The 13,432-nt window shown below is 48.4% G+C and overlaps 1 protein-coding gene across 1 annotated transcript; it reads right to left on the minus strand.

Annotated features, from left to right (window-relative positions):
• Positions 1-236: 236 nt before the first annotated feature.
• Positions 237-10,626, minus strand: LOC149284452 (mechanosensitive cation channel TMEM63B-like). The gene is made up of 22 exons (XM_089496748.1): positions 10,568-10,626; positions 8,178-8,319; positions 7,923-8,002; positions 6,726-6,801; positions 5,998-6,035; positions 5,696-5,838; positions 5,524-5,575; positions 5,027-5,135; positions 4,752-4,822; positions 4,542-4,622; positions 4,071-4,194; positions 3,535-3,668; positions 3,277-3,414; positions 2,315-2,468; positions 2,096-2,202; positions 1,873-1,959; positions 1,706-1,771; positions 1,394-1,556; positions 988-1,261; positions 754-869; positions 621-670; positions 237-435 (listed from the first exon to the last, which is right to left on the minus strand). The coding sequence occupies exons 1-22, from the start codon at positions 10,624-10,626 to the stop codon at positions 237-239; spliced, it is 2,463 nt and encodes an 820-aa protein (XP_089352874.1).
• Between the last annotated feature and the right edge of the window lie 2,806 nt (positions 10,627-13,432).

Raw genomic sequence — 13,432 nt, forward strand, 5'->3', positions numbered from 1 at the left:
CACTATAGAATAACCACCTATTTTCATTTTCTTACTATTAATTTTTAGCCAATGAGATTCTTGAATCAAAACCACATCGATGTGCTCTCTCTTTAAAGTTTTAGATAATATCTCTCTTTTATAGTTTTTTTAACGTGATATTTTTTATTATTTTTTTACAATCTATATACCGTCGGTGTCAGCGCCCGGCGGAGGCCGTGGTAATGGTTTGACGCTCCCTTGACCTCGGCAGCGAATCACCGATGTATCTCGTTTTCTGTAAAGCAGTCCTCGCACGAGTGGAAGTCCGAGTCGCGCGTGCTGTCAGCGCTCACTTCCTCGTCTTGAAAACTTGGCTCTCCCACGTCTGCAGCTGGATCGCTATCCATACAAGAGTCTTGCAGAACCTGCGCGATGTACTTCTGCGGAGAGTAAGAAAGATTGGCGTGAGCAACAGTCCTAACAAACAGGACCATGTACCGTCATACAACATCAGACACGAAAGCGCCATGGATCCGGCTTATAGCCATAGAGCTGTATACAATATATCATATATATAACCAGTACAATAGGACATTGTGTTATTTATAAGCACAGACGCCTACACACTTACCCTGAGCTTGTGGGAGGAGGTATCCCATGGAGGGCGGCCATTCTGTGCTCCATCTATGTTTGCCTCCACGTCGTCAACCTAAAAGGTGAGAGAGCAGAACGAGCGGGTGTCAGATCCACGTAACGATAAGGAGATTTATCACACGCGCTCCGTATACGTACCGGGTAGTTGTGAGCACTAAGATACTTAAAGTGCCCAAAGCAGACGTGGCACAGGCAGACGGCGATGGTGATCACGAGGATCACAAACGTGAACATGGATGTTGGAGCAAAGAAGCCTGCGGGATAAATAAAAGGTTAAAACCAAACAAAAGGCATGAGCGCTCGGGTCCCACTCACAGAGGAGAGAAACCCGCTACTCGATACTCAGTGTGCCCGCAACGCGAAGCCACGTACCCGATCTTACGGTGGAAAAAAAGAGCAGCCAGCAGAGACAGAGGATCGGTGCCGCCACCACCTGGTTCACCGCCCAGGAGTGGATCTTCTTATCCAGCTTGGCCGGCAGGTATGCGTAGTACATGTTGTACCGATCCACCAGGTGTTTGAGGAGCATATACATCAATCCAAACGGTACAATAATGGGACATGTGATGCTGTACGTCATGACGACGGTGAAGATGCACATCATCCAGGCGTAGGCCGCCCCGAACTGGAACTTGAAAGCCTGGTTCTGGAAGCACAAGAAGGGAAAGGGCATTAATGATAGCTGTCTAGATATAGAGAGGGCGAGAGAGTGCCAGGAATAAAGAGACAGACACACGTTGAGAGTAAAAAAGTTAGATAAACACGATAAAGCACGTACCCCCGTTACATTCCTGCGTTCTGCCGCAGAGCGTGCGAGGCACAGGCGGATCATGTACCGCAGTAGCCCCGGAATGCGCAGCAAGTCCATGGCCGTTCCAATGAAGGCTGCGGCGATGACATAATTCACAAAGAAGGCTCCGTTGTCTGGCAGGAACACGCACCTGGAGGAGACCACGGACAAAAACATCAGAGCGGAACACGGCCCCCATTAACTCAACAAAGCACGGACCTCTTTGACTACGCGCGAGGTGTTAATCGTTCCCGAGCCAGGCTCACGGGGAACCCGACCTTTACCGTTTACTTTACTCACTCGAATCGAACGGCCGCCTGATCCAAGAACTTCTTATCGAATAACCACCGGAAAAACAGGTGCAGGCTGCGGGGGAGATGTAAGAAGAGTTAGTTCAGCATCCGCGTCAAACACACCGCCGCCGGGACACGGGCTTCGGCCCCAAACCTACTGGATAGACGTATTACCTGTTCAAGCCGAGAGATGGTAGCAGCAGAACCATGACGATGAGGAAGGCGTAACACTTGTGCATCGTGGTCCTGTTCTCTCCGGACCTGAAACCAAGACGGAAAGTTACTAAACAATCTCCGGACAGCGAGCGCTCGCACAGAGCCACTCCACCAAGTACCGTCCGTGCCAAGTCCCTCCTGGGGGCGCTAATTACATACGGCATGGCAGTGATATCAGTACCTGGTCCAGTGAAACTCCAAGAATGTGCTGTAGTAGACGATGGTTGGCAATAAGGAGGAGAAGGACCACAACAGGAGAGTGGGGAAGAACTGAGTGATAATGGGACTCTGTGGAGAGAGAAAACACAAGGTCATAAAACACAAGAAACAAGAAAGCAATGGAAAGCCCCCCCCCCCCCGATAACATAGTTCCCCCCGGAGCCTGGTCTACTCTACTCACGTTCAGCTGCTCCACGGGCTTGGTGACGTTGAACTTGTCCATGGTAGATATTATAATTGCTGGGGTGGTCATGAAGAACAGCAACGCGAAGAGGACAACGTTGATGGAAATACAACGAAACCACCAGACAAAGCCGCGCGTGGACAGGTTCTCCCTGATAAAGAGGCAGAAAGTAGCGAGTCGAGACACATTACAGAAAATCCTATCCATTCCTGTGGCCGCGCTCCGCAACACATAGTGACGGAGACCTTTAAACACCGTAATACAGAGTCCTGTCTCAACATAAAGCTAAGCTCAGGGAGGCCAAGCACATTATTAGACGCAACAAAACACACACAGGAGAGAATTGGGTTCACAATAAAAAAGTGATAAAGTGATAAAAGTCATTACTTCTGATGGCTTAAAGGTAAGTAGACAATGCAAGGAAGCATCTCAAAGAGCAAGCAGGGTGCTGGGTGTACAGCGAGGGGCATTAGTAGCAGGGAGGGGGTTTTGGCCAATTTACAGACCTCACCTAGAGTATTGGGTACAGTTCTGGAGACCCCCATCTCCCGAAGGACATCGACAGGAGGAGAGCTACAAACATGGTAAGTGGTTTGCAGGACAGAAATCACGAGGAGGGTTAAAGAATCTTAATATGTCCGGCTTGGAGGAGAGAAGAGAGACGGGGATTCAATAGAAACATTTAAATACTTAAAAGGGTTTAACAAAGTACAGCAGGCTTATTTGAAAAGAGGAGCAATGTCAGAATAAGAGGTCATGGAAGTTCTACTTTACTGAGAGGGTGGTGGATGCATGAAACAGTCTCCCAGAAGTGGTGGAAGCTAATACAGTAAGGGGATTTAAACACGCATAGGATGGACATAAAGTCCCTTCGTGGCCATGTAACGCTGTGTCTACCCAAATACAGCTGGTTTTCCTGTCCTCCCCATCTACCCCCCCATGCCCCAGGATGTTCTTACCAGTAAATGTTCTGCGGGTCGGGGGCATAGCTCACGCTCCAGTTTAACACCTGCAGGGACTCACTACAGGAGGACAACTGGGGGTCCGCTCTGCAGCTGCAGCCGTGACACTGGTAAATGTTAAAGTCTGCGAAGATCCTGCAGAAGACAGAGACAGCGGTAAATATCATCGACCTCAACAATGCAGTGGGAAGACCTCATCCGTCTCCACACCCCACACCACGAATGACCTTTTGTTAGCTCATGTAGGAGACTCACGTGGCTGCCGCGTCCTGGTTGTGAAACGTGACAAACACCATCCCGAGGGGCTTCTCGGTCACCTTCTCCTTCTCTTTCTTGTGCGCCTCCTTCAGGTTCTCCTCCAGCCGCGAGTAATATTCCACGGCCTCCACCTGCGCGGGGCAAAAAGTGTGTGAAAAAGCCTGAAATGCCCCTTCCTGATAACTCTGCACAACCGGGAAAAGAATCAATCAGCTTTCTGACCCGATTATAACAATTGCATTTCCCCCAATCCTGAAGAAGATATATATATATATATATAAAAAAATAATAATAATAATAAAAAAAAAAATATATATATATATCTATATATGTATAAAAACATAAATACACACACATATATATAAATATACATACATATATACCGGTAAATATATATATATATATATGTATATACACAATGCAAAACCAACAAGAATAGGAGTAGGTTCTACCTTAACCCCCCCAATTAAATATTTTATCTAAGCGTATCTGCAGACGCGTGCGATGTCTGTCGGCGGCCCCCCGCGCAGTACCTGTTCGCAGCCTTTGATGGCGCAGCAGCAGAGGTGGCCGCACCGTTTGGCGCTGACCGAAGACGGGCCGTTCTCTGTGCTCTTCAGGTCAGTAAAATAGAACCGGGCCCGTTCAGCCTTCTTCCTGCAGGAGAGACAACAAATGATGAGGACGCAAGGAGAAGCTCCCACTCTTATCACTCACATCCAGCGAGTTATCGGTCTCTGGTTCTACGCAGATGTCCGAGACCCGGGGGATGAGAAATCACAGAGCCTTATAACTCCTTCTATAGGAAAAGGGCATTTAGGACATTCTGAGACACGCGGCATTCACAGATTAGGGGTCTCACCACAGCCTCCTACCCAAAAGGTAAAAGCGGAGGAGCGGGGAAAAGGCCTTACCCCAGCCTGATGGGACACGGTACACACCACGTGTTTCTGCCCCATCGGGTCACACCGGCCACGCGTTATACCCGGAGAAATCGCACTCACCTCTTTGTATCCAACCTCATGAGCCGTGCCACATTGTAACACGGCTGGGCGTCTAACACGCTGCAGTCGGGATACGCTTCCCTAAAACAAAGCAAACGCAATCATTTAAACGGAGGCAAAAGAGACCCCTGGAGAGTCCTGGGGCAGGAGAGACCGCAAAAGACAGCTAACAAAACGCGCCGGGGCGAGACGCTCTGCAGCGACACTCACTCGAAGTGTTTCTTGATGCTCTCCGGCTCTGCCTTCTTGGAAACACCGTCTATGAACAGCGTGCACTTCACCTGTAAAGGAACACAATTCCGGGTGAGTAACGGGACACTTGGAGTGCGCTCTGTGCTGTACTGACCATACGGCAGAGTGAAGGGGGCAGATGTGTAATAAAGGCCCAGGATGCTGTGGAAGGAAAATCGTGGCTCCGAATGGCTCAGCCAGGTCATTGTAGCCGCCTGGCATTTCTTTTGTACGGCGCTCCCACCGGTACTTACCAGATCATTCTCCTTGTAATGCATTTTGGATGTGTGACGGCGCATGATGTAGACGGTGAGCAGCAGGTAGAAGAAGGCGAAGGCGGTGTGTAACCAGAGCAGCTTATCACTGAGAGAAAGAGAGAGACATGGGAGAGGTAAGTGAGTTACTACCGACGGCTGCCCATACAGACGGACACATTAACCGTTCGCCCAGGGGCAGCTCTACTAACCGGCGCACGCAGGCACGCTGCTAGTAAGGAGGACCTTTCGCTCTAGAGGGGTAAGTAGGGGGTGCACTCTCTGGACCGTCCCAGAACGCAATGCGTGTTCCGTACCGCTGGGAGGACAAGCGGAGAGCCGTCGGCACAATTAAACTACAGAAACGCTACAAAAAAACCTAAGCCCCGCCGGCAGCCGCTCTAATGTGACAGCTTTTCTCTCTAATGTGACAGCTGCCGCGTCCCGTGATCAAAGGGTACGGGAGCTTAGAGTACTCTCCCCCTACGCACACTCACCCTGAATTCAAGTTGGCGATAGTTGTTCTTCTGAAACTGACCGCCCTGCTTCCTAAAAGAGAGAGAAAAGGAAATGTTCAATGTGAGCCCCAACCTTCCTGCCACCGATCCACAAATGGCCTGTTGACTGTAAGCTCTGGTGGCTAGAGCTGCCCCCCCCAGTCTCTCTTACCTAACAGACTCCCGGAGAAGTTGACAGGAAGGACAATGCCAACGGACATGATGAGAACAATTATCAGGAGTCCGATGATGTGGCGCTGGAAGGAGAGGTAATGCAAAGCATCCATGCCACATTTCTCAAGGATCTCCTCCTCTCTGTAATGAGAAAACAAGGGTTAATATACAGCGCTAATGCACTCAGATAACCCTCAGCCGACCCTCTCCTAACACCAGTGAGGCTGGGAAGTGCCCATCCACCCTGGCCGTTAAATAACAGAAATCTCGTGTATTAAAGACGTTAAGATACAGACTCACTTTATCCTGAAGATGGCCGGCAACCACGAGAACAAACCCTGCGGGGCGAGAACACGCAAAACGCTGTTATTGTTCACGAAAACATGAATTACATAAAAAACATCAGCAAAGCCGTGAGCAGCGGCTGGAATCGATTCATCAGAAAAGCTCAAAAGGGGCAAAATCCGAGATCCAGACCGCAGCTCAGCTGGAAGAGTCTGCGGCCGCAGAGAGATGCCCATTCAGAGACTTTCCCAAAAGCCTAAACCCTCTTCCACTGATCTGCATGCTTTTTGTTTCTAAACACTCTTTAGGTGATAAAGCCCATTTAATGCCCACGCTCTGTCTAGGGCATCTCTGAGACACTAAATAACTTTGTACTGAGTTATGCAAATCAATGCGTCCTTCTTACCTTAACATAAATATTATACCATCCCAACCATAATGTACGGTTCTAAAAAACCCCATAATGCTCCGTGATCAATAAATTAATTACCCCCACACTTCAAATAACACGTAAAGCAGAAAGCGTGTAAAACACCCCCGTGTGCACACATCCGCCGTCATACTCACGCCGAGGGGCGCTCTACAGCAAGCTTTCCACCTGTAGAAATACAACTCCCAGAATGCTCTGCCGGCATCCTAAAAGAACAAGGGTATGCCTATACCCAGTCGAGCATCATGGGAGTTATAGTTCCATAACCAGTGGAGAGCTGCTGCTGTTATGGTGGGGTTTTGCCGGTACTTACTCTGTCCATTTGACCGAAATCATGGGTCAGACGCTCATAACCGTCGTGGCCGTCCGAGCGCATCTCTGACGTCCCGCTGTGGAGAGAGGAAGACAGTGTTAGGAAGAAGAGCTAGCTTCTAGTCCACATGCAGCCTGGCAGAAAAAGGGTTAATCACCAGAGAGGATATTAAGCTCACAAGATAAGTTACCAAACCATTAAGTCTGAATTCGGGATTTGACGTAGCACCCGTCCCAAAGGCAAGTCCGACCAAGGTGCCACTCGGGCCGGTAATGAAAAAGTTAAACAACTCGGGTGAACTTTGGAAACTTTTCTATGCTTCCCGAACCCCCAAAAATATGCACCTCCCCTGCCAGTGTCCTTTGGGTACCGTCATACCCACTGATAGGGAGAGGGCTTCAGGACAAACAAAGAAAGATCTCTCTGGCAGAGGAGCTTCCTGCCGGCAACCAATAGAGTCGCTCGCACAGAGCTTTAACTCCGCCTCTCCCTGCTCCATTAGTTAAAGGTCCATACGAGCGACCAATAGAGTCGCCTGTACAGACCTTTATCTCCTGACGGCGGAACTTGACCTTCGGATGTTCCAGGAGTTAAAGGTCCATGCGAACGACTCTATTGGTCGCCTGCAGGGAGCTCCTCTAGCATCAACCAATGAAGGAGCTGCCTGCCGCGACCAATAAAGTCGCTCATACAGACCTTTAACTCTTGACGGCGGAACTTGGCCTGGGGAGGTTCCAGGAGTTAAAGGTCCGTGCAAGCCACTTCGCCTCCTTTGGCATCAACCAATAAAGGGCAGGTGCAGGAGTTAAAGGTCCGTACGAGCGACCAATAGAGTCGCTTGCACCAGCCTTTGAATCCTGGAGCCGAAACTTGGCCTGGAAGGGAACAGAAGTTTAAGTTCCATGAGAGCGACTCTATTGTCGCCAATTGGTTGATGCCAGAAGAGGACCCTGCAGGCAACCAATAGATTGGCTCGCACGGAACTTTTACTCCTTGCGCTAACCTATGGATTCCTGCTCCCGTTAACCCCTGCGATGCAGTGTAGACAAGATAGGGTAGAGGGGAAGGGACCAGGGAGATTGGTTAGGAGATATTCACGAAGACGAACACTTCGTGTTGTGTGTCTTCGGGGGCTGGGCAAGCAGTGGCTCCATGTACGGGCCCCAGACAATAGGCTATAAACCCTTATGTACTCACTTTTCAACGTCAGATACCAAGGCAATTCTGCCATAATTCCACGCTAGCTTCCTCAAGATGGAAAAGATAAACAGCAGAGCCTGTGGGAGAGAGAGAGGTTAATAAACGCATCAGAATACGGAGCCAGTATTACCCTGCGAATACAGCACGCCTGGGGTATAAAGAGACTCATTTCCTCGCCCATGAGCTCTAACAGCTGCTGAAAGATGGGACCAACAGCTCTGACCCGCCAGATGATCGCCGGGAATCACTAACCAGGAAGCACATGAAGTCCAGAAACAGGACTGTGGGAATCCCGCCAAAAGGCAGCCCCTGCAGCACTGTGCTGCGGATGCGGGCACCGTAGCAGTAATTCTTGGTGGAATTGTATGATATGTTTAGATGATCATGATGGAATCTGCAAGAGAGAGAGAGAGAAAGGAGGTGTAAGGAACATGCGCAAGCCCCTGAAATGACTGAGAGAATGAAAGACAACGTGTGAATGAATTGTGTGAAAGAGTGAGAGAATGAATAAATTAATGTGTGGATGAATTGTGTAAATGAGTGAGAGTATGAATTAATGAGTGGATCAATTAATGATGATAGTGAGAAGGTAAAGAGGGTAGATAGTGAGAAGGGGGGTGGTAGATACTGAGAAGGGGAGGGTATATAGGGGGAGGGTAGATAGTGAGAAGAGGGGAGAGAAAGTAGACAGTGGTGTCAGCAAGGGGGAGAGAGAGGGGCACCAAGCGGTCGCTCAGGAATACGTTTTCAGCAAGAGGGTAGATAGTGAGAAGGGGGACAGGGTAGATAGTAAGAAGGGGGGAGACAGAGTATACCCGAATACCGAACATGGCGGCGACAAATAGAGGTCTGATTACGAGAATAAGATCCAGATCCCCCGCAGCGCTGCAGGGGACCCGGATCCTTCTCTCCGGCAGCCTCTGCTGCTGCCAGCACTTCCTCCGGGGGCGTCTATGATGGAGCGCCAGGCATCACATGACCTTCCGGTGCTTCAACATAGAAGCACCGGCGGAAGTGCTGGCAGCAGCGGAAGTTGTCTGTGCACATCCTGCAGCCGGTGAACGTTTGTGGGATGCGCACAGACAACCTCTGCTGCTGCCGGCACTTCCATTGGGGCTTCTATGGTGGAGCACCGGAACATCATGTGATGCCGGCGCTCAATCATAGAAGCCCGGGCGGAAGTATTGGCCACCAGTAGCGGAGGTCTGCATTGCACAGACCTCCCCCGGCTGCTCCACTAGACACCAGGGAGTCTGAAGCAAGGGTCACATGTAAAGGGATGCACAGGTAAGCCGAGGGGAGTTAAGAGTGGCATGTCGGCTGTGTTCAATGGTTTTCTGGAGTCAGACTGGGGTTAAAAGGCATATCTAGGGCAGAGTGGCATATAGGGGGGTATAAGGCATTTCCGAGGAGCAGAGTGGCATATCTGGGGGGCAGATGAGCATAACTGGGGGCAAGCTGGCAAATAAAAACATTTTTTCAATCATAGTTTTTATTAAATATGCAAAAATAGTCAACATGAATTAATATTTATTGGTAAAACTTTTTTTCCTATAGGGTCGTCTTATATTCAGGCTTTTCCCTTTTTTTCCCTAAATTACCGTAATATTAACATTTTGAGGGGTCGTCTTATAACTGAGCAAATACTGTAATATATATATATATATATATATATATACATATATTGGTGGCGGGGGCTAATATTAATATATCACGGCAGCAGGGTTAATATTATTATATATTGGCAGCAGGGGTTAATATTAAAGAATGGAAAATAACTGCCAGTTCAGCTGTTATTCTGAAATAATATTTAAATAACGGTCTTTACTCCAAAGAAATAAGCATATACTGTGTAGTTAAAAATGCATATATATGTATCTATATATATAATATATGTCTAACGCATATGTATATATATATATGGTGTATATGTAGTGTAGTGTCCCTGTCCCCAAACGTGCCCTCCTAAATATTAAAGCTGGAGACGCCACTGGTGATTAATACCCCTTTAAATTACATGACTGTTTAGACCCATAGCAACGGGCCACCCAAAAAGAACCCAAATACCCCCCCCCCCCATTTGGCCACAGCTTTTACTAAACATACAATAACCATTTCCCGGGCCAGCGGAACAACCAAACCTTTTATACCTCCGAAAAACAACCTGCCAGCTGCTGAGCGCTCGGCCCATCCAGGAGTTAAATAACCACCGATAACCGAGAGTCCCAGCCCTGCGGGGGCCATAAGCCAGCCCAAGCGGCTACCGTCTGGAAGAGGTAAGAGTCACCTCTTCACCTACCAATGAACCCTCTTAGCCGCAACATTGTTTCCTCTCCCCACCAATCCCCCTTTCCTATAGGTCCAGGGGGCCCCCTTTACTGCCAACGACGGGGCGGTCGGTGTGGCTTCAGGGGGTGCCATGGAAAGCAGAGTCGGTGGTGAAGAGCTATAGATTGTTTTTAAGAAAAAAAAAAAGGGCTTTTGGGGCATATGTCTAGGCTAGGGATGTAGTGGAGTCGTGGAACCGAATCCCAGCAGAGAGGGGTTGGGAAAGCAGGGCACCGAGGCACGTATGTTTGCTGCTAATCCTTAAATATTATATAAAATAAAAGAATGTTATTGTAATGATTTGATTGGCTTACCGCTCGTAGAGAAATTCCACGAAATGCGGAGGGAAATATCCAGCACCTAACAGCTGCATTTTCACAAACTGTCTGATGCCGCTGTGAGGTCATTGCCAGGATAGAGTCAGCATTGTGACATCACTGCAGCATCTTAGGAACCTGGGTAAATTAACCCTACAGCTGCCGGACACAGACCTAGCCCTTTTAGGGTTCTTGCCGTTTTATTCCCATGATGTGTTTCGTGCTATTTAGTTAACCTGAGAGCTCTTTTCACTGAAGAAAGCCAACATCAGCCAATATCTAAATGCCCCCAAACTACTTAAACCCCCAAATCCGAAGGCTGTATAATGTGGCCGTTCGGGTGTCTCTATAACTAGGAGTTTGTCACCATGGTAACCAGTGAACTGTTTCTGCACCATATAACTGCGTGCAGCACTTGGAGGGGCAACTCACCCATTTAATGGAAGTAGAGCCCCCATGACCTGCCCCCCACTAGATACAGCATCTACGGGGAGATGTATGTTATTTATTGATTTATATATCGCCGCCATACTCCATATCGCAGTAACACTCTGCAGCGCTGTACAATGTGTTCTTTTTCATTTAAATAACGCCATCATATGCTGCAGCGCTGTACAATGTGTGATGTTACTGATTTATATATCGCTATCATATGCTGCGGCGCTGTACAATGTGTGATATTACTGATTTATTGAGCACCATCATATACTGCAGCGCTGTACAATGTGTGATATTACTGATTTATAAAGCACCATCATATGCTGCAGCGCTGTACAATGTGTTCTTATTAATTTACATTTGGGCCGGTGCCCAAGTAAGTCTAATATATATATTGGCAGCAGGGTGTAATATTAATAAATATTAGCGACTCTATTGGTCATTCGTACGAACCTTTAACTCTTGGAGCCAAGTTGCGGCACCAAGATTTTAAAAGTCTGTTCGAGGGACTCTACTGGTCGCCAGAAGGGGGCTCGTCTGCCATCAACCAGGGGGCTAATATTAATGTACCGTATTTGCTCGATTATAAGACAAGGTTTTTTCCAGAGTAATAGAGGTCTGATTACAAGACTAAGATCCAGATCCCCCGCAGGCCTGCAGGGGACCCGAATCCTTCGCTCTGGCAGCCTCTGCTGCTGCCAGCACTTCCTCTGGGGGCTTCTATGAAGGAGCGCCAGGCATCACACCGGCGGAAGTGCTGGCAGCAGCTGAAGTTGTCTGTGCACATCCTGCAGCCGGTGAACGTTTGTGGGATGCGCACAGACAACCTCTGCTGCTGCCAGCACTTCCGTCTGGGCTTCTATGGTGGAGCACCGGAACATCATGTGGATGCCGGCACTCAGTCATAGAAGCCTGGGCGGAAGTATTGGCCACTATTAGAGGAGGTCTGATTTGCACAGACCTCCCCCGGCTGCCCCACTAGACACCAGGGAGTCTGAAGCAAGGGTCACATGTAAAGGGATGCACAGGTATGTCGGGGGGGGGTCAAGAGTGGCATGGGGGTGGGGTTCAATGGTTTTCTGGAGTCAGAGTGGCAAATAGGGGGTTAAAATGCATGTCAGGGAGGCAGAGTGGCATATAGGGGGTTAAAAAGCATATCTGGGGAAGAGTGGCATATAGGGTGGCATATAAGGCATATCTGGGGGGCAGATGTGCATAACTGGGGGCAGGTTGGCAAATAAAAGGAAATAAAAACAAATGTTTTTTCAATCATAGTTTGTATTAAATATGCAAAAATAGTTTACATGAATTAACATTTACAGGTAAAACTTTTTTTCCTATAGGGTCGTCTTATACTCAGGCTTCTTGAGCGCTCGGCCCAACAAGAAGTTAAATAAACCGGCCCAAGCGGCTACCGTCTGGAAGAGGTAAGAGTGACCTCTTCACCAACCTATGAACCCTCTTAGCTGAAACATTGTTACCGCTCCCCACCAATGGAAAAGGGGCTTACTGCAGCCACCCTACATGGGCCAGCAGTCATGACCCCCCTTTCCTATAGGTCCAGGGGGCCCCTTTACTGCCAATGATGGGGCGGTCGGTGTGGCTTCAGGGGGTGCCATGGAAAGCAGAGTCGGTGGTGAAAAGCTATAGATATTTTTTAAGAAAAAAAAAAAGGGGTTTTGGGGCATATGTAAGAAAATGTGTCTAGGCTAGGGATGTAGTGGAGTCGTGGAACCAAATCCCAGCAGAGAGGGGTTGGGAAAGCAGCGCACCGAGGCACGTATGTTTGCTGCTAATCCTTAAATATTATATAAAATAAAAGAATGTTATTGTAATGATTTGATTGGCTTACCGCTCGTAAAGAAATTCCACGAAATGCGGAGGGAAATATCCAGCACCTAACAGCTGCATTTTCACAAACTGTCTGATGCCGCTGTGAGGTCATTGCCAGGATAGAGTCAGCATTGTGACATCACTGCAGCATCTTAGGAACCTGGGTAAATTAACCCTACAGCTGCCGGACACAGACCTAGCCCTTTTAGGTTTCTTGCCGTTTTATTCCCATGATGTGTTTTGTGCTATTTAGTTAACCTGCCCCAGACCTCTTTTTACTGAAGAAAGCCAACATCAGCCAATATCTAATGCCCCCAAACTACTTAAACCCCCAAATCCGAAGGCTGTATAATGTGACCGTTTGGGTGTCTCTATAACTAGGAGTTTGTCACCATGGTAACCAGTGAACTGTTTCTGCACCATATAACTGCGTGCAGCACTTGGAGGGGCAACTCACCCATTTAATGGAAGTAGAGCCTCCATGACCTGCCCCCCACTAGATACAGCATCTACGGGGAGATGTATGTTATTTATTGATTTATATATCGCCGCCATACTCCATATCGCAGTAACACTCTGCAGCGCTGTACA

Source organism: Sceloporus occidentalis, unplaced genomic scaffold (genome assembly GCF_023333645.1).
Source record: "Sceloporus occidentalis isolate IW3139 unplaced genomic scaffold, rSceOcc1.0.p SCAF_93, whole genome shotgun sequence".
NCBI classification, from domain to species: Eukaryota; Metazoa; Chordata; class Lepidosauria; order Squamata; family Phrynosomatidae; genus Sceloporus; species Sceloporus occidentalis.

Coding starts and splice junctions, on each gene's coding strand:
- LOC149284452 (XM_089496748.1), bottom strand. CDS start 10,626: ATGCAGCTGTTAGGTGCTGGATATTTCCCTCCGCATTTCGTGGAATTT. Junction 8,320..10,567: donor GTGGAATTTCTCTACGAGCG/GTAAGCCAATCA, acceptor TCTCTCTTGCAG/ATTCCATCATGATCATCTAA. Junction 4,823..5,026: donor ATTACAAGGAGAATGATCTG/GTAAGTACCGGT, acceptor GTTCCTTTACAG/GTGAAGTGCACGCTGTTCAT.